General features: G+C 39.8%; 2 protein-coding genes across 8 annotated transcripts in view; one reads left to right on the top strand and one right to left on the bottom strand.

Annotated features, from left to right (window-relative positions):
• Positions 1-21,562, bottom strand: part of SUMF1 (sulfatase modifying factor 1) — a 353,454-nt gene that overhangs the window by 263,288 nt on the left and 68,604 nt on the right. For all 3 annotated transcript variants that reach the window (XM_050957524.1, XM_050957526.1, XM_050957523.1), the window contains one exon: positions 10,540-12,621. In XM_050957524.1, coding sequence (XP_050813481.1) covers positions 12,511-12,621 — 111 coding nt within the window. In that variant the 3' untranslated portion in view covers positions 10,540-12,510. The remainder of the gene's footprint in view (positions 1-10,539; positions 12,622-21,562) is intronic.
• LOC127053232 (histone-lysine N-methyltransferase SETMAR) overlaps positions 1-21,562 on the top strand; it is a 57,368-nt gene that overhangs the window by 5,006 nt on the left and 30,800 nt on the right. For 2 of the 5 annotated variants that reach the window (XM_050957603.1, XM_050957606.1), the window contains exons 2-3: positions 312-525; positions 14,227-14,298. In XM_050957603.1, coding sequence (XP_050813560.1) covers positions 312-525; positions 14,227-14,298 — 286 coding nt within the window. Of the gene's footprint in view, positions 1-311; positions 526-5,005; positions 5,465-14,226; positions 14,519-21,562 lie in introns of those variants that run through there. The other 3 variants (XR_007774966.1, XM_050957604.1, XM_050957605.1) reach the window with 3 other exon arrangements.

Raw genomic sequence — 21,562 nt, forward strand, 5'->3', positions numbered from 1 at the left:
GAAAGGCAGTTATCACTATTACACACCTGGGAGATGTTAAACAAAAAAATAAGGTGTATTAAATTTTTTTCCTGTCTTTACAGGACACAGATCTCAAGAATGTTATATTGTAGTGGCCTGTTTAGTATGTGCTTTTTGAGGGGCCAGGTTTTCACAAGTGTCAACTATCCATTAGTCTCACTGGAAGCTCCTGGGGGTTGAGTTCTTTTGAAAATCTGGCCCCTTTATTTTAATAAGAAAAGTTGTGCTTGTCTCTCTGAAGGGGAGTATAGTTATCAAAATGATTTTAATTTGTCATCATCTCTTTGCAGTATAGTCCAGAGCATGTGGCGGGAGCAGGAGAAGACACTGACCCTTCTGAAATCACTTTTCCAGGATGTAATTGTCTTACTGCTTCCTGTGTGACCAACACTTGTTCGTGTCTTCGCCATGGTGAAAACTATAACAATTCATGCATCAAATACATAGGAAGTGAAGTGGACTATGCTAGGCCTATTTTTGAATGCAACGCCATGTGCCGTTGTGGTGAGTTCTGTCAAAACAGGGTTATTCAGAGGGGTTTACAATTCAGACTTGAGGTGTTCAAGACTGTTAAGAAGGGTTGGGGTCTCCGCACACTGGAGTTCATACCTAAAGGAAGATTTGTGTGTGAATATGCTGGTGAAGTCCTGTGCTTCCATGAGGCATGTAGAAGAATACAGGCACAGACACCAGAGGATTCAAACTATATTATAGCTGTGCGGGAACACTTGTATGATGGACAGATAATAGAGACATTTGTTGATCCTATGAATATAGGAAATGTAGGCAGGTTCCTGAACCATTCTTGTGAGCCAAATTTATTTATGGTTCCTGTCCGCATTGACTCTCTGGTGCCTAAACTGGCACTTTTTGCTGCTGTTGCTATCTCTGCTGGAGAAGAACTTTCATATGATTATTCTGGAAGATTTCTTAACATACCGCTAATCAAAAGAGAGCAGGAAATGTTGGAGGAAGATGATGTAATGAAAAAACTCTGTTACTGTGGTGCTAAATCATGTGTTGGTTTTTTACCCTATGATAGCTCTCTGTGCTATACACCGGGCAAACAAACTTTTGGCAAAGTTTCTCAAGAAAACAGCTGTGCATAGGGATTCAAAAAGATTGACATCACTGAATATAGCATCTATTGTCAGGTGTGCCTAGACAAAAATGGAATGAGATTCCTTTGCCCCGCCACCCAAAAAAATAACCACAGCTCCCCCTCCCCACATATACACACACCAACAGCTACAGCAAGGGTAGAAGTATAACGGCAAGATGTGGGAGGGGGAAATGGGAAATGCCACTCCACTTAGCTTCAAGTGAAAGGTTAAACGACTAATTAGGACTACAGGCAAAGTGTAGGAAGTAATTGTTATGTACACTATAACCTTACACAGTTAGAGGCATTTGGCATTCATCTGTACATTTCCCAGTACGTCCAGGACACTGTGAACCCATAACCTTACATCTCAGAAAGGGTTAACACTCAACACATAGGTGAAGGAGAAGTCAAAGCAGAGGCACTGATGGTGCAAAATAAACAGAAGCTAAGGCAAATGTAAAGTGCTGCAGATGAATATGTTAGATATTATATGCCAAAGGGAAAAATGCTGTTTTTAAGAGAGGAGATTGCAATCTGGCTTACTGCTCTGACTGTTAGAGCCAGCCTGGGACAAAAGCCAAGACAGAGTTCCTGATAATATCCTCAAATAACACGCCGAACAATCTCCTGTATTCTCAACTTGATTCCAGGTTGATGATGCAAGAGAGAGCTAAACAGGTGACCTGCTGCCACAGCTAACCTTTTCCTGTTAAAACAAGAAAGCTTATGATAAATTGCCACAGCTCACAGGGCAGCTGAAGGTTTTGATAAAAAGCCTGTTTCAATGGACAGTGAGGTATACAGAAACAGATGAAATTAGAATGGTAGGTGTAGAAAAGAGGGAATTTGGGGAGATAAATTTTTTTTTCTTATCTAACTCCCTTGAGAACTAAAGCTTGAAAAAAAAATCAAGGTGACAGGTGCAAATTAACAGTGGCATTTACAAAGGTGGCACCCGTTTTTGTTTTTTTCAACTGTGTGCCATTAATAGCTCGTGCAAACTAAAACTATTTAAAACATGAATTGCCTTGCCTGGTCTGGAGCCTGTTTGAAAATTAGGAGTCACTTATAGCTATAGCTGAGCCCCTCCTATTTCATGATCAACTTTTACAGAAAAACCATTAAGTAAAATGCATTCCCTCCTCTCCATCTTTTGCCAGCTTTTCCTACTCACCCCTCTTGACTGTAACTGGCTAGGGAGATCATTCTGTTCCATGAATGCTTGCCGTTGCATTTTCTCCTCTGTTCCCTGAAATGGACTCTGCAGCCCAGGCCTTCTCTGTGATCATTCAAATTTTTTTTTCTGAACTGGCTCCATCTCAAGGCATAGGCTCGGTTAGCCACAAGAGGGCACCAATGTAGATGTACAGTCATCCCTTTGAAATAGCATGCATCACCTCAGTGATGCTTCCAACTGATGTTGGCAAAATAACGGAGGGAGTGGGCAGAAAATCCAAATTCCACTCTGTGGAGGAGCACAATACACTACCTGTATGTTTGGCAAAACAGACGGAAGTGGTAGGTGCTAATATACAACACCTTTACGAACAAGCATCTGCTTCTGCACTGTTCAACAGATGGTAGAGAGAAGATAGGGTTTTGTTTTGTGTAATATTAGTCCTTTCAAGCATTTTTTATGCAGTCAGATGTTTTATTGTTAGCCTCTTTTTTCCTCTCAAACCAAATTGGTTTCTACTTCTGGTTACAAGAAACAGGGAAGCAGAGTTTTGCCATTGCAGATAGAAGGGATAGTGGTGCTTAAAAGATACATAAAGTAATCACTGCACTTTACAACTAAAAAATACAAAATATTTAGCAGTGCGAGTTAAGAAAGTTGCTAGTTTTAGGCCAGTTGTTGTGAACAAGTGACTGTCACAAAACCAGCCACTAGCGCTGTTACTGATTTTCATCAGTCCATAACCATCTGAGGGTGTCAGAGTACCTCCTCTCTTTTGCCCTTAGAAATGATTGCTTCTGCTAGCAGTGTATGGTGGAGGTCTACATAAGAGAAAGTTCCTATTTGTTGCTGAACTGAGTAAGCAAATGGCTGCAAGGGTGGCATCCAACTCACCTATCTCCCTCAAGATATGAAATGCACAATCACTTAGCACGTCATTTTTCTTTGAGGGTAGAGGGAATCTTATTGTAAGCAAGCAGGATATTTTAATTGAATTTCTCTCATATCTATTTCTTTAATTTTGAGATTCATATTTTTATGCATGAGGCATGTGCACAAAAGAACCACCCTTTCCCCTACCTAAAACGGATCTTAACTGGACATTCCAGATAGAAGGGTTGAAAATGTAGAACATGGAAGATGTTTTAGAACCCAGGAAAAGACCATACTTTGTTCTTCTCCGCAGTTAGGCCCTGATCAGGGCAGAGCTACTCACAGACCCTAGTTTAGAAAAGGAAAAGGGTCTCTTACTCCTTTCCTGTAATTTCATACAGTCTTCGGTTGTAGCATGCTTTAAGTACAGTCTGTTTCAGTTGGGCTAGTTTAAAGATTTAGTGTTCCCCTACATAGGGCCAGCACTACCATTTAGGCAGCCTAAGCAATCGCCTAGGACGCCAGAATAAATGGTGGGCGCCGTTTTGCTGGAGGGGGCGTCAGGCGGCTTCGGTGGAGCTGCCGCAGTGGTGCCTGCGGAGGGTCCGGTGCTCCAGTGGACCTCCCGCAGGCACGACTGCGGCAGCTCCACCGGAGCCACAGAGCACCAGACCCTCCGCAGGACCACTGCGGCAGCTCCAGCGGAGCCATGGGACCAGCGCGTGGGGCGGCGAAATTGCCGTCCGCCTAGGGCGCTCAAACCCCTAGCGCCGGTCCTCCCCCTACACTATCTTCTACCCCTGTTTCCAGTGTCTCCCCCCTAAGATTATACTGCTGGGAAACAGACACTGCCTTGGCAGTAAAATTTGAAAGGCAAGTAGATTCATTTGTGCACTGCTTAGTTCTGGCTGCTGGACTAGCTGACTATTAATGTTTTGTTGTGCTGTTGAGTGGTGAGGTGGTACAACATATATTAATCAGTCAATTTTTGAGACCAGGATGGATGGATCAGTTGCCAGTGGATCAAATTTAATTATACTTTTAAAAAAAAAAAATCTAAACTTGCGCATTTTCCAACACAGAAAGATCCATTCCATCCGTAAAAGTTATTTCAATGTATGCTTTCTGTAATACAGTATGTAGTCTGTGGCTCACTTACTGTATTGTTCAACTTACTGAGTAGCTCATGTTATAGTGCACTGTACAGTGCGTTTATTAAATATACAAAGTGTTCAAAACACACACATCTGTCCACTAACTTTGTAAACAAATCTGCTTTATTCAGGTACTTTGGAATAATCGCCGGTGAAGTATTGCAATGGTAGAGTACCTTCAGCAAGGTGACTACTGTTTACCACAGTGACTCGGAAGCAATATTGCACGTTCACATTTTGATTTTCAGCAGTAAGAGGATGGCGTGAATGGTTCCACACCACACAAGCATTTCAAGTAGGATAAGGAATACAATTCTGTGGAATTAGTTCCAGTTCTACATGTTGCTGCTTTTCTAACTGGAAAAGATGGTCAGTGACAACACCCTTCACAATCTGTTCCTGTAAGTCCTGGACATTTGAGAAACAACCAGTCAGGGACACTTCTGCCAAGCACTTAAAGAAAGAACACTAAGGGTAGATGTTATTAAAAGGTAGTTCTGGGTCTGTTTAATTTTTTGTTTTTATGTCCCCTGCTGCTGAGTGAGACACTATTGTACTTTTAAGTTTGTAAGAAGTATGTATTTCCAATCATACTACTTGTCCTGCAGGAGCAGTCAGCACCTAAACAGTTACTTTAAATACACATTCTAATTTGCTACCCTTGTTTTTCTGAAGGGTTTTGGCCAGACAGCACCTCCCCTGACAAAATGCACCTTCACTGTTTTCCAGCTGTTAATTTGCAAAAGGAGTATCTCATCCACCCATCTTGGAAAGGGAAGAGCTTTGGTTTTGCTCGCTGTTAGGGAGGTACTAGTCTTTCCTTAGTTTCCCATTTTGACAACCCACATCCTCCCTAAAGCCCAATCAAGACACCTACAATTTCACTTCTGTTAAAGAAAGACAATTAGATCTTGTGCTAGGATCACATTTTTATGCAAAGTTTGGAGTAATGCACAGAAGACATCCAAGAGGAGGTTAGGATTCAAAAAATCGAATGCCTAAGGTCAAAAGATCCTATTGGTATTACATTGTTTCAACTTTTTAAACAATGTTAAAAATAAAGTCCTAAAATCATAAGTTTTAGCAGTGTAGCTGTAAGTGATATGAATGTATCTTCTATCCTCAACTATGAGTTGATTGAATTTATTTTTGCATTTCTAAAGTGACTTTCAGCCAAAGATACCCAAGCATAAGGCATCAAGTGTTGCCAAAAAGCACCCTATTGCCATAAATCAGACCCCAGACAGAAGAAACACTGCACAAATGAGAAACAATGTGATCATTTTTCCCATTCAGTAGCACTACTGGCTCTCTTGCTAGCTGCATACAAGACAATAAAACAAAATGTATAAGGGTGTTGCTATAGTTCCCAGACAGTCAGCATGTGTTTATTGTGTGCGTGTGGCAAGGGGTGTTTTGTTTTTGCACATTGCTGTCTTACTTGGCAGGACAGGTTTGGGAAAACCATGTGCCACAACGGAAAAACTAAGGAGCTGTCTAATCTTATCATAGGCTGTGGCTGCACTGTTGTTTCAGAGCACTAGTTCAGTAAATGTGATATAGCAGACAGAGGAAGTGTCCTTTCATTTTATTTGTTACATGTCTCCATTGTTTTTCCTTATCAGAATTAATCCCATTACGTTAGCTAATAATCCTTTTCTGGGAGGGGACCACTTCCCAATTTAAAGAAAAAGCCTTTGTAAGCATAGTAGAGCTTTTCTGTTTTGTGGGGAACTGGGTGTACACAGACAGCCAACAGTCGAGTAATATGAACTAATCACTCTAGTTCATCTTCCATACAGTTGAGGATTGATGTATGAAGCTGCAGTCATGGAAAACAGGTAGACAGCCAATCTGATCAAGGAGAGATTTCTGTAATGTTGTCTATCAAATATATTACTTGCTAAATAAGATGGAATTAACAGGGACATGGATGCTTTAAAGCAGAAGGCATTTGGCTTTGAGTTTTCCCCACCTTCAAGAAGAAAGATGTAGATAAGGCTTTGATGTAATTCATGAACATATTAAGCAGTAAATTAAATACTCTGTGCGTGCTCAACTAGCCCTTGGTGTGTTTTGTCTCCACAATTTGACAACTATATTCATAACATTTGTGTACGTACTACAAGCTACCTATTTGAGGACTGATACATAAACCAACAGTGATGTTTTATTTTTCTTATGATGAGGACTTTGTTTTTGGAACTGAATCATTACTTGATGCTGATGAGGGGCCAAGGGAATTTGATTGCTCTTTGCTGGACTGTCTTCATACACATTTCACTGCTGGATTTTCATCTTATTCTCACCCTATTCTATATCTCCCAACTTTGGTTGTGGGTTTTACATGTAAGTAGAATTACAACTGAAGCTAGAGACAGATTGGAGAGCGTATCTAATGATTCACTTTTGTCATTTCTATAGACATGTTAACCCTGAAAGCTCTGGTCTTAGATTTTGAGCTTATAGTTTTGCTCATGACTGGCACTTTAGTAATGGTGATTAATACCTTAATCTCTTAGTTGAACAAGGTTTGGATTTCCCTTAAGAAAAATCTACATCTTGAGGATACAGGATCTGTGGAACTTCTCATCTGTAATATGGTTTCATCTAAATATTAAAAATACCACAGCACGTAAGACTTCAAGCGCTACTTTTTGGTGCAGAGAAGTCTCTCTTTTTCTCCTAAAATGGCATCACACCTATCACTTTTTAATTAGTATATTTGAACATTCAAATTCAAAGAAGTTCCAATCTACCTCCTATTCCTCACTGTAAACAACTTCTGTAATATTCTCATAACACTGTATTTTCCATCCCTTAAGATTAGATGGGCTTTCAAGATCAATTGCACTGCTTCCAATTATTCTCTTGTTGTGAATAGATTTGGCAAGGCTCCAAGTACTTGGGAAAGCGTAAATTCAAAATGCATTACTGCCATATCAAATCTGCATTATTGGCACTGAACTAGAGGACATGGCTGAGTCCTGTACCTGCATGTGATTGTATTTCTATTTTCTTTTAGTCCTGGCCAGTTGTTCGTTTCTGGTGCGAGTGACCCAGAGATTCAAGATGTATGTACAGTAACTCCTCACTTAAAGTCATCCTGGTTAATGTTGTTTCATTGTTACGTTGCTGATCAATTAGAGAACATGCTCAGTTAAAGTTGCACAATTCTCCCTTACAACATTGTTTGGCAGTCGCCTGCTTTGTCCACTGCTTGCAGAAAGAGCAGCTCATTGCAGCTTGCTGGTAGGGGCTTGGAACCAGGGTGGACCCTCAGCTCCCCACTCTAAGTTCCCTGTGTGGCAGCTGCCCAGCAGGCTATCAATGGCCAGCAGTTCTGCTGTTCCTCCTGCCCTCTGCCTTGGAGCTGCTCCAGAGAGCCTCCTGCTTGCTTGGATGGGGTGGGGGGAGGGAAGAGAGAAGGAGGGCTAAGGGCAAGGTGTCCCCCCTGCTCCTGCCCCCCACTTACCCCATTTTCATAGGGCAGGGGGGACAACAGGGTTCAGGCTGGAGGGGGCTTGCTGCCAACAGCTGCAGTCTCAACTTGCTGATCTACTTAAAAAGGCAATGTACTTAGAGTGGTGTCAGTGTACTTAAAGGGGCAATGCACACCTCTCTCTCTCTCTCTCTCTCACTCACACACACGGACGGTGTGTGTGTGTCTGTCTACCATGCTGTCTCCCCTCCCTCTATTAATGTTGCCTTGTTGAGTGTGATGCTACATTAACAACAATGTGCTAACCCTTGAAGTCTCAGCCAAGTGCTAGTTCATCATTTAACAGTAAGGCATTCCCCAGGAAATATCCCACCCTCTGACTCCACCACCTCAACCAAGCTTCACAATCATCACTGCTGTGTACAGTATTAAACTGTTTGTTTAAAATGTATACTGTGTATATATAGTCTCTTGTCTGGTAAAACACATTTCCCTGGAACCTAACCCCTCCTCCCCCACATTAATTCTTGTGGGGAAATTGGATTCGCTTAACATTGTTCTGCTTAAAGTCGCATTTTTCAGGAACATAACTACAACGTTAAGCGAGGAGTTACTGTACTTTCAAAAGAGTCAAAACTAAAGAAGTTGCTAGAACACTATCAAAGTAGTACAGTGGCATTGGGTCCCAATAACACTTACTTGCCATAAAAGTTAAGTGTCAAAAACATAGATTTTTGCTGTCCTACAGCACTGCAGCTGCCTTCCTTAATTGAGTAAAGGCTACTAGAATGCTCACTCTCTCAAGAAAAAGAAGAAAGATTAAAGTGCATTCTCCGTCAGCTGCATCTCTACATAACTGCTACAGAGTTTTCAGTCTAATCCTATGAATTGCGTGTAAGGTCTTCAAATAGTAAATATCCAATAAGTAAGATTTCTGAAGACTGTGTGTTATAAATTGTATCAATCTATCCAAATAGAGCCTGTTCCTCCTAGGATTAGGCCCTCTACAAAATCTGATCTGCCAAGTCACAGTTCAATGTGGACTTGAATAATGGATCAAATCCAAACACGTCAAAAGCCCAAGAGTTTGGATTTCAACCCTTAGTGGGGTAATGCTCATCTGTGGTTTTAAGGAGCCCCATTATAAGGGGGTGGGTTGATACACATTTTTGGTTTGGTCTCAATCACAAATTCCTTCCTTTCAATAAGAGAGCTTGTTACAGATTTTACATTTAAGGGCCCTATCTTGCAAACTCTGAGTGAGTGGACACTTGTGCACTCACTGAATCCCATAAACTTCAGTGAGCTTCACACAGGGGCTCCTTGCTGAGTCAGGATACTTTAAGGCTGTTTAAAAGAACTGTAAGAATAGTCAGATGCTGCAGACCGTGTGATACCATTTAGGCCATGATTCAATAAAGCACTTAAAATGTGCTTAATTTCTAGTACATGCTTAAGTTCCACTGAAGTCACAAGTGCTTTGCTGAATCAAGGCATTAATACTTCACTGATTAAAAAAAAAAAAAAAAAGAAAAAAGGAGAGAGAGAGAGATTGCAACCCCTGGGATTAATTCATTCAGTTCTATAGCTGTAACTAGTATTTTTGTAGAATTGCTGATTGAAAGTTGGATGTTCTCATGATACTTTAAAGGGAAATTTTTTCAAACTTTTGCTAAACAAAGTTGTAAACAAATTTGGGAGATTGTAATCCCATGCAAAATATGGATGTGGCAGGAATAAAAAGGACATTTTGTTCTATTATGTATTGTAGGAATAAGAACAAATATCAAAGAACATCAGAAGCAACAAATCTTTCAACTGCCTGCATGTGTCATAATGAGAGAAATTCAGTTACAATGGATTTAAAAGCTGTTTCCCCCCCACCTAAATTTATTTTTAAATCTTAAGAATGTGAATACTAGTGCCCCGCCATTGGAAAAGAGCAAGCTATTGTTCACCAAACTTTTCCTGAAATGTCAACATGATAGAAGGGGCTAAAGAGATCCGAAAAAATAATAAAAAATACCTTTAGAGGATGCTACCCATATTCTTAATTTTTTACTAGTTTTAAATTAGATGCCTTAATATTGTACAGTACTTTAAACGTCTCACCTATTATTTGTGCCGAGGTAGTTTACTCCGATCTGTATTATGGAAATGTTAATCCAAGAAAGTTTTCCAACTTTCCATCGTCCAGTATAAAAAAAAGTTTTAAATATGGTATTTTTCTCTTTTGGTAGAAGAGGAAGGAAGTTTACCTTGTTTCTCTGAATACTGCTAGAGGGATATCTGATTTGCCCAGTGACAAACCACATGCTTCGCAGATGGCTGAAGAGTGAAGTAAGATGAATAGTAATACAAAAACCTCAGTTGTTTACAGAATGTTCAGTTTAATCATTATCAAAGTGCTGATCGATTGCTGTAAAAGTGTAAAAAACAGTGGGAATAGTTCAAGCTAATGCGTTCATATGAAGCAAACATGTTAAGCCATCAGAGTGAAACACCACCAGAAGGAAGTTTACACCTATGCAGCTCGGGACAGTAAATCTTGACAGACATGCCCCACTTCTGAACAAGCATTACTCTGAAGCTGCCATTCAGAGACAGAAAGTCCAATGATTTTTCAAAGTTTCAGAACTAGACACTTTTTTATATTATATATAAATAAAGAGGTGTTCAACAACCACAATGCCTCAAACAAAGAATTTTCACATACTTCCTTCCACAAAGGCAGACATGTCCTTATGATAGTGCAGGAAGTTTAAACTAAGATGGACAGCATTTTTCTCCCATTTGTTTCAGTGGATGCACTATTGTGAGCACTGTGTTTAGTATATACAACTGGTCAGTCAGTTTTTCCCAACAATTCCCGAACAGTGGCTTTAGATACCACAGCTTTTTCCTACGATTACATGATATATTTTAACACTTTGCACTGGCAAATGTTTATATTTTAATGGCTTTTGCTGAATTTTAGTCGTGTAAGTGTAACTTTAGTTCCTATGCCAATGGGTGAACTGCACGGTCACTCCCATAGGAATACCCCTCTGTAGGGGCCTTCCATTTGGTGGGAAACTCACCATCCCAGGGCAGAAGTTGGCAACTAATATCTTTGTATTTTAACGCCTACCTATCAAAGTTATAGGCAAGAAGTGCTGGAAACAAGCGAATAATATGAATACAAAATATTGCTATTACAAAACACACTTACCCCATCTTATTCATAGATCTCAAAGCACTTTAAAATGGGAAATCAGGCTTACGTGCCTTTGTATAGATGGGGAGACTGAGGCACAAGACTCGTCCTAGATCACTGAGTCAGGAAACATCTGGGAATAGAACCCATGCCTAAAAGGATTGGCACATTCAGGCTAAGAGCTTCTTCTTAAGATTTAAGAAACAAAGTTTCTTGATTAAAGTTAGAATAAAGAGTAAGTGGTTGACATGGAAACTTTTCCATCTGCCCCTAGGGCTGAGCCCCAGAGTCAGCAGCACTGTGCTGGTAAGAGTGAAGCACATTAGAGGAGAAAGATTCAAGTGTATTTTAACATGAAAAGCCCAAGCTGATTGAGTTAATTTACCAGCCACAACTACATTTACCTATCACTGAGGTTTTCAATACATTTTGAAACTTATTTAAGGACTACCTCAAGGTTTTCCGAATGAAGCCTATGAGAAACTGCATTCAGTTCAAATTTTCTGTCTTTTCATGCAAGCTTTCAAACAAGAAAAGCCATTCACTGTCAAAGAAAACTTTAAAACCACTAGTTTGAATAAATAACTTAAAGCCTCCCAAATCAATCTACACAATGTTAGATAGATGTTAAAGGAAATCTCTGGTGTGTTTCTATTGCTACAAGTTTCCAGTGTAAAGGAAATAAATGTCCAATCCTTTATGGGACTATCATCCCTATTCTCAGAAAAGCTGCCATTTTCGAAAAAGGGAGAAAGTTACTATTCATCTGGGCAGGGGTCTTTTCTGAACACAATGTTCATGTGCAAAAGGAATGCAGTATAAGAGCTACACTACATTTTCACAAATGTAGGCTACCTACAAATGTGCTTTTGTAGATTTAGGCTACCTACACATTTGTAGGTAGCCTAAATCTACAAAAGCATAGCCAATTGCCAATATAGGGTAATAGGTAATGTGGAATGTTTTTCTTCCGTCCATGACCCTCAGTTATAATTGACAATAGGTTGCCTATATTACTCAGAATCTAACAAGTAAATACCATGCTACAAAAGCTCAAATTTTCTTTAACTCCTCCCAAAGTCTGTAAAGCCTTCTTGAGGGTTTTGGATCACTAAGGTAAATCCATCATAAAATACTTACTCAGTACTGAAGAGCATCTTCTCTAGAGGAGATAAAAATAATATCTGAAACAAAATATCCTTTTCAAAATGCAGTCAGGAAGGTTCTGGTTAGTTCTATGCTGGTGTAAATCTGAAATATTTCTAATGAAATCAATAGCATTAACTATGTTTCCACCTGCACAGTTGATACGGGAATTCAACGCAACTTTTCCAAAGATTGGTTATACAATTAAACTGGCATGGACTTATTTTGGAAGGTGATTTTCTCCAACGATGTCTTTTTTAATTAGCTGGATATCTTGTTTTGTCTAACTAGAGACTTGGAACTGCAGAACATCTCAGCAGGCTGGAGCTCCCCAAAACTCCTCATGCTGGAGTGAAATTTTTAGTCCCCTGTGGCTTCAGAGCACAAGTAGTTCTGTCACTGTAAAGCTGGCAGAGTGTCTGCCGCACAACGGAATCCCAGGTTTGAAGCAGAACTATCAGGAGTGTTTTGACTGCGGGCTGCACAGCGATACCTGTAGCAATAGGACTAGAAGGCAAGGAAAAAAAAAAGTCACTTAAGCACATATTACAGCTTGTGTCTATGTCTACATAAGTAAGGGCTGGTTAGACTAATATCACAGAGCATTTCAATTATTGCTGATGTTTGCTACTGATGAGCAAAAATGACAGTCAAGCACCAAGCTGATGGGAAAAAGTTGGAAAAGCCTATTGGATGGAAGAGAGGAAACTCAACGAAAAATTCTGACAGTTATTTGAACACTTGGTTACCCTTAATCCCACTCCACCTCCCTTCCTGCCCACCCCCCATCTTTTTATATTTTGTTGAAGTTCTTCAGGACAGGGAACTAAGAAATTGAGTCTGTAATAAGATTGTATGTTACAAATGCATCAAGAGATACAACGGGAACAATTACCTACCTTGGATGTGCTGAAAATGAAGGGAAAGTTTGTAAACTACTCTGAAGATTTAAAGCACTGTTATTTATGCAGTACCACAGGAGGGTACGATGCTTTAGTCAGCAATATAGTGCTTGCAGATACAAGCTTAATGGGGTTCTCGCAACACATTTTTTGGTGGCCTCAGAGTGCAGCTGCCAAACTCTTGCTGGTGGCCACTCTGATAATTTTTCCTAAAATATTGAATTAACTTTTGGAAAAATTAATAAATATGCACATATACATGTCAAATCATTGTAATTTATTTATGTAGGGTTTTTTTTTGCAGACTCAGTAATAAACAGTGTACAGTTGTCTCTATTCTTTATTGGACCTAAACAGAATAAAAACACAAATAAGGTGCTTTGCACATTCTGTTCTTTTTTCTTGTTGTTTCTTTTGTTTTTTTTTTGATTGCCCCCCTTTTTTTTTAGGCTTCCTAACTACTAAGTCTGCTGTGAAAAGCGATATTAACAAACATACAAATATCACTTTTCACAGCAGACTTACCAAGTCCCAGCAAACCTGGGGACAAATCAAGTCCTGGGTGGGGAGGTGGGTACGGAGGCAGCAGAGGCCGGGGCAATGGGGCACTGAGGAGGCAGCAGTTGTGAAAAACCAGACGCGTGGCAACCCTAATTAATATTAGCTTATTGGGAACTGTAGTACATTGACTTTAGATAAAATACCTTAAACAATAGTTGCACAAGTTTAAAGTACATATACATGAATATATTTAATGCAAGTCCATGTCGGTATGCAGTTCAGTGTGTATTCCAATATACTTTATCTTGCACTTTTCAGTTGTTTCCGGTAGAGATAGCATTTACATTATTCTGCAGATTTTTAGTCAAAAAAATGAAAATCTGAAAAGATTAATAACTAATAGATCTCTCCCATTCTGTGTGAAGATCTTTATAGGTCAAATTTAGAATTGCATCATGACTCGCCCCAAACTTAATTTGCAACGTAAGACTGAAACATATGTAATAAGGCACAGATTAGATTCTAGTGTAGCACTTCATGGTTTAGTCACTGAAACAGCTATAAGATCGGACATGAATATTTCTCAGTTTAACCCAATCATTGTAGCTGTAGTACATAATATTTGACAGCAAGAGTACAAACTAGCCTTTGCTCATTGTACAAGATTTGTCAGCAAGGGAGTCTATTATTCTGCTTTTTCTCTTTGTAGCGAATAAAACTCAGTTTCCTGATTTAATGGGGCAAAGGTTCTTCATACATGAGGAGGATCTGGAAGTGAAAGGTACTGACATCTGTCTAGAAGAATCCTATTGAACATGACAATGAAATCCAGAGGGGAAAAAGCAACTGTACTGAAGACCAACTTATGTACTGGTATTACTATTGGTAGTCTTTTTAAGGATACCTATACTCTGATATAATCTATATTGGTGGCCACAAACATTTTCATTTAAAATGAAACCACTGGGATAGATGATTCAGCTGCCTGTCAGAAGTTCTTGGTAAGCAATTATTTTGAGCTGACAGTTTCCTCTCTTACTGGCCTGATTTCAGAATAGGCTGCAATTATGTGCAAGTTACCCTTCAGGAAATTCAGAGGAGGAATTGCTATTTCAAATCTCCCTGATATGAGGGAGGCAGCACAGGATTATCCAACCTGACCTACCCTCTCACACTCTCTTTAATGTGGCCCCTCTGCTGGGACTGAGGCACATTGGTAAGGAATTGTCAAAAGCCTGCACTGTTAATTCTGCAACTGTTCTGTGCATAACAGATTTGAATCTTCAGTGGTGACAGTCAGGAATGGTTCACAAGCACTGAATAGTCAGCAGAGCAAATGCAAGGATTGCCAAACATACACAGTCTCAAGTCAGTTGTTTCCAGTGTAGATAACATTTGCATCTGACGAAGTGGGTATTCACCCACGAAAGCTCATGCTCCAAAACGTCTGTTAGTCTATAAGGTGCCACAGGATTCTTTGCTGCGATAACATTTGTGTTATTCTGCAGAAATTTTAGTCCAAAAATGAAAATCTGAAAAGATTCATAATTTATACATCTGGTTTGTGTGAGCACTGCATGTCAACATCATATGCAGGCTTACCACACTTACAGTCCAACAAAAGCAATCAAATTCAAATTCACTCCACTAGCATCAAAGATGAATTTGGCCTAGAGTTTTTAATGGAATGGGCCACCGGAAATTATTCAGAAACAATTAAATGAACATCATTCATTTTAGCCCCTAACATTGGACTACTGATTAAAAAAGCTAAACTTCCACTCCAATTACTATTTTCAATTAGGAGAGAGTAAGAAACTTGCAACAATTAGGATAACACAAGTTTGAATAAGTTGGAGGGATTTCATTTTGGCACCTTTCAGATTTCCAGCATGAAGTATTAAGTACTGTACATACTTGTTCATTAGCCTGTTCGTTTATAAGCCCTCTCCCCCCCCTCCCCCGAGATGGATAGGTAAAAAAAGCAAAAACCTGTATGACCCTTTCACAAGCCTACCCTGTATTTCAGGGGTTGGCAAACTTTGGCTCCTGGCCTGTTAGAAAAAGCCACTAATGGGCCACTTCCTGCAGCCCCCTTTGGCTGGGAGTGGCGAACCGTGGCCACAGGGAGTTGAGAGGCTCTATGCCTGCAGAGGCTCCAGGTAAACAAAATGACAATGTATTAGATATTCAATTCAATGATTCCATAGAGTTTAAAATCATCAGATTTTGGTGTAGACCCATTTATAAGCTGACCCAAGCTCTTTGATGCTTCATTTATTTACCAAAAATATTTGGCTTATGAACGAGTATATACAGTAATATGAAGTTTGCTTTATTTCAATTTAATAAACTGTAGACACTGAAAAAAAAATAGCTTTCCCTCTTCCACTACACCATTTACTGGACTTTGCATTTTGCTCCCTTTCAGAGAATGAATGATTAAAGCTGCAAAACTATGAGGTTAACTTGGGACAGGCAAAAGGAGTTATTGGTAAAAATGTAGGTCAATACAAAAGCTAGGGGTCTTTATCTATTTCTTCCTATCAAGTAGAACACTACTCACTTTTTGGAAAAATTAACTCTGAAGTGACAAATATTCTAGAACCATCTGCAGAAAGCAGAGGTAACTGGCTGTGTTTATATATAGACACTAACAATGGAATAGGATCTCTCCACCTCTCCCCTTGTAATGTTCAAATAGTGATAGCATTTCAAACATGAATGAAATATGCCTTAATATTGAATACCGAAGAGCCCACATTCATGAATTGCAATATGCTTAGAACAGTTAATATTTTGCATTTACCATTGGAGATGCTAATGATTTTCCTACACACACTAATTAAAAATGTGATTAAACTGGCAGGTGTTTAAAAGTGACATTATGGGATTCCTTTGTTCATCATCTTCCTTCCAGATCAAAGGTACTTGTTTACAACATTTAAGAGTTTTGATCCAAGTGGGTAGTCAAATTTTGGGGCCTTGGGGACATTTCAGTTAGGAAGAGAAATTGGCAATACTCATATTTCTTGGAGGCAATCTTGTTTATTTACAAGGAATGTATGAAATCCTGGTCTCTGAACACAGAAGGAATCAAATAGCAGAAAATATCTTCTTTTGCTCACAGAGCTAAGAGCAGCCTTTTCAGCTTGCACCATCTCCCCAGGTGTCTTTCAGATCTTACACCATGCTTTCAGCTGCTCCTTTGGGCTGTCTGTATCCCTCTGGTCCTCTGTGTTCTGTCTTCCCTCCTCTTCCTCCCACACATCCACTCCTCTCTGCCTAAAACAATATTCAGCAAAACTTCTTGGGCAGGTTCAAGTACTCCTTGTGTCCAAGGTGCATTCACGCCTATCAATCTCCATGATGTTTTACCTCAACCTGTAGAAACGGTTTCACCAAGTTCACAGCAAAGATGTATTTTCCCCACTGCAGTGCCAGCCCTGCAAATGCTAACTATTTTTTTCTCCCAGGCTCAACACCACCACCAGGAATGTAGGTTCCACAACTGGAATGTAGTTTGATCTAATGTGTGAGCCAAAAACAGAACCCAGTCACCATATAGCCTCTCAATAAGAAGAGAGTACTAAAAATGTATTGATGTTTTACCTCAACCTGTAGAAACGGTTTCACCAAGTTCACAGCAAAGATGTATTTTCCCCACTGCAGTGCCAGCCCTGCAAATGCTAACTATTTTTTTCTCCCAGGCTCAACACCACCACCAGGAATGTAGGTTCCACAACTGGAATGTAGTTTGATCTAATGTGTGAGCCAAAAACAGAACCCAGTCACCATATAGCCTCTCAATAAGGAGAGAGTACTAAAAATGTATCCAAGAAGTTTCATTTCCCTCAGAAGACATGCCTACAATGAGAATCCTTTCATTCCCTGGAAAATGTCAGGCAGAAAAATTCAAGTTCTGTTGTACCTAACAGCATGTTTTTGCATTACCATGCAGTAACCTGTGAGTTAGAGGGAAAGGTTTTCATTGGTACAACCAGCAAGCCATCTAAAGGCTGCATAGCACTGTAGGACCCCGTATTGATGTACACAGCTCATGGAAGTACACAGAGTCATCCATTTACACTCACATAGTTTCACAGGTGCAAATGAATTTTGCACAACTGACTTCTGAAGAGCTGGCTTATAAAGGTTATGATGTTAGAAATAGAATCAGAACTGGAAGGGACCTCAAGAGGTCATCTAATCCAGTTCCCTGCACTCAAGGCAGAACTAAGTATTATCTTCTAGATCTAGACCACCCCTGACAGCTGTTTGTCCAACCAGCTCTTAAAAATCTCCAATGATGTAGATTCCACTACCTCCCTAGGCAATTTATTCCAGTGTTTAACTACTCTGACAATAAGAAAGCTTTTCCTAATGTCCAATCTAAACTGCCCTTGCTGCAATTTAAGCCCATTGCTTCTTGTCCTATCCTCAGATGTAAGAACAATTTTTTCTCCCTCCTCCTTGTAACAACCTTTTATGTACTTGAAAACTTATGTCCCCTCTCAGTCTTCTCTTCTTCAGACTAAAGAAACCCAATTTTTTCAAATCTTCCCTCATGGGTCATGTTTTCTAGACCTTTAATCATTTTTATTGCTCTTCTTTGGAGTTTCTCCACATCTTTCCTGAAATGCAGCATCCAGAACTGGACACAATACTCCAGCTGAGGCCTAATCAGTGCGGAGTAGAGCAGAACAATTACTTCTCATATCTTGCTTACAATACTGCTACTAATAGATCCCAGAATGATGTTTCCTTTTTTTTTGCAACAGTATTACACTGTTGATTCATATCTAGCTTGTGATCCACTATAACCCCCAGATCCCTTGCCGCAGTATTCTTTCCTAGGAAGTCATTTCCCATTTTGTATGTGTGCAACTGATTGTCCCTTCCTTAGTGGAGTACTTTGCATTTGTCCTTATTGAATTTCATCCTATTTACTTCAGACCATTTCTCCAGTTTGTCCAGATCATTTCGAATTTTAATCCTATCCTCCAAAGCACTTACAACCCTACCTAGCTTGGTATCATCCACAAACTTTAGAAGTGTACTCTCTATGACATTATCTAAATCATTGATGAAGATATTGAACAGAATCAGACCCAGAACCAATCCCTGTGGGATCCCACTCATTATGCCCTTCCAGCATGACTGTGAACCTCTGATAACTATGCTCTGGGTACAATTTTCCAAACAGTTATTTCAAACCAGATAATTTAACAGATTGTCAAAATGTAACATTCACAGGAAAATGGAGCAAAGTGAATTTGTACAGAGAGATTTTGCTATGTCAGACCTAAAGGAACCGCTGCAGAATCATTCATCTGCAAATGGTCATTCAGGATCCTTTAGGATGAAGGATACATTTACTTGCCTATGAAGTCTGTAGAGGAGTTGTCATTCTGATAAGAATTTCTCATCAGAAAAACTTGCCCTCCTTCCTCCCATGCAGATCGGGCTCAACCAAAACATTTAGCTAATTTACATCAAATATGCTGCATTTTTAATTAAAAAAACACTAAAAAATCTGAAAACACCCAAACCATTTGAGTTTATTTGAAATGTCAGTTTTAAAATTTAAGTAAATTTTATTAAAATTAAAATACTCTAAAAAATATATCAAACAAAACATTCTGGTATTTCAGAACAGCTGGAGAATTGGAAAAGAAATCAGTTATTCACGCAGCTCTAATTCTGATACACTTGCTATGCAAACTCTGCTATACAAACTCATTTGTTGTGTTTTATCATCATCTGAGGAAAGTAAGTAATGTAAGCATCCAAATCCCATTTGAATTTCTTTGGGACTTGGGCACCTAACGGCCTTGTAGTATATTGAAAACTGTGTTAAAATTATAAACAATCACTTTAAATTCTGTGGGGTTTTCCTGGTCCTTCTTTCAGGCTAGGTGCTCAGTAGGGAAACGTGATCTGGATTTGCAGAGCCAGTCTAGAATAAGGTGGGGGTGAGTTGTGCTTCTCTGCTGTACGGAACAGCCTGTTTTCCTCTCTGTGTTATGGTGTGTGTGTGTGTTAAAGTTCTGGGTTTTAAGAAAAAAGTAGTATCCTGCCACATACTGAAGTGTCCATGCAGACCTTGCAGCCACATGCTAAAAGTTCTGAGGTGCATTTTGATCGACCCCACTTTGAAATGGGAGTAGATCAAAGCACATGAAAGAACTTTTACCGTGTGGCTACGTCTACACTTGCAGAGTTTTTGCGCGCTCAGTTTCAACAGTGATAGTGAACCAGTGAAAGAAAAGCGCTGACTTGTGTACTCACTTACTTGCACAGGCATCAGAGTTTACATTTGCAGCACTTCCATCGCAGATGAGAGCAGCGCACTGAGGACAGCTATTCCACAGTGCAGCTCACTCCATTTTGAGGATAGGACTTGTGGGAAGAGTGTGTGTGGGCAATCGTGAGGCATCCTGAGTCCCTGCACAGCCTCCTCTCCCCAAACACTGATCAGCTCCAGTAGCTCAACATTGCTCCAAGCAGGAGATCATCACCTGACCAGATAAGTGAGCACTTGCCAAGAAAACAGGAAGGAGAATTTCAAAGTTCTCAGGACTTTACAGGGGATGTCTGTTTATGTGGCGTCAGAGCAGCAGAGCTGCTGGACAGAGTGGTCACCTAGGCAGTGTGGGATAGCCTCTGGAGGCTAAAAACTGTGTAAACAGGAAGAACGTGTCTTCCCTTGCATACCACCACAAAAGCATCAATGGTAAGAGCTGTACACCTCTCATGGAGGTGGTTCTCTCCTTGCAGTGAAACTTCTGAATTTCACCGCAAAAAGTCATTGGCAAGTGTAGACATACCCTGTGACAGCAGGGTCCACATGGACATTTAATACTTTGCAGCGGACTAGAGTAGATTTACACCCCAGCTTGCCACAAACTGTTTATGTAGACAAGCCCTCATTTGCAGGCTGTGAACATAACAATTGCTTAAGCTGCTCATGAAATTCCAGCCTAAAGGTGTTTGTCTGTGCCATTCAAAACATTATGGCCCATCAGTTATCTGACATTAGGAACATCTTCTTCAGATGTTGCATTGCTATAAAATAATCACTACTAGTTCTGAATTGAAATTCAATGTCTCTCTGCCTATGAAGAAAAGTCACAAGAATAAAGGAACAGGGACAGGCTGCTTTCTAGACATGTAAATATATTTTACTATCTTGCAGTGGGGTTATATTCTAGGCTCATAGGCTGAGTAGAGGATTCCTTTGTATAACCAAACTTCAGTGCAGTCAAGTTTTGCCCATTCAGTGTGGAGACAGTTAATTGGTGTTTACCTCCAGTAACTGTCAACTGCCTCCACTTAAGGAGAAATTTAAATAAAATATGGAGATATACCTATCTCGTAGAACTGGAAGGGACCTTGAAAGGTCATTGAGTCTAGTCCCCTGCCTTTAAAGGAGTACCAAGTACTATCCCTAACAGATTTTGCTTTAGATCCCTAAATGGCCCCCTTAAGGACTGAACTCTCAACCCTGGGTTTAGCAAGCCAATGCTCAAACCACTGAGTTATCCCTCCCCCACTAATGCAATCTATAGTTCTTGATACAGGTACAAACTGTGAACCCAGAGAACAGTTTTCGCCCTGAGCAAAAACACTGTGTACGGTAACTGCCATGCATGCTACAGAGGGCTCTGTGCAACTCATGATACTGCAAGAAGCAGCAGCCTACTAGATTTCTCTCTCTCACACACACACACACACACACACACACACACCCTTTGCCAACTCTAAAGGGAGTAGAGGAATCCATTTAAATGGCTTTTAAAAGGCATCTAATACAGAATCCTTTGTACTATACAATTTTTTGGTCTTAATACACAGCCTACTTTTAACACCTAAAAAAAAAGACTTGAATCTTTAAAAGCCTTTAAAATGGGTCACATTATTCTTCAGTAAAGAAGATTCTATTCCAGTGTTAATTTAATCAAAGCTGCTAATTAATGTGTGACATTGATTTAACCTTGCATTCTCACAGGAAATTTAATCTAATTATGAAGATGATTTACCAG

Source organism: Gopherus flavomarginatus, chromosome 6 (assembly GCF_025201925.1).
Source record: "Gopherus flavomarginatus isolate rGopFla2 chromosome 6, rGopFla2.mat.asm, whole genome shotgun sequence".
NCBI lineage: Eukaryota > Metazoa > Chordata > Testudines > Testudinidae > Gopherus > Gopherus flavomarginatus.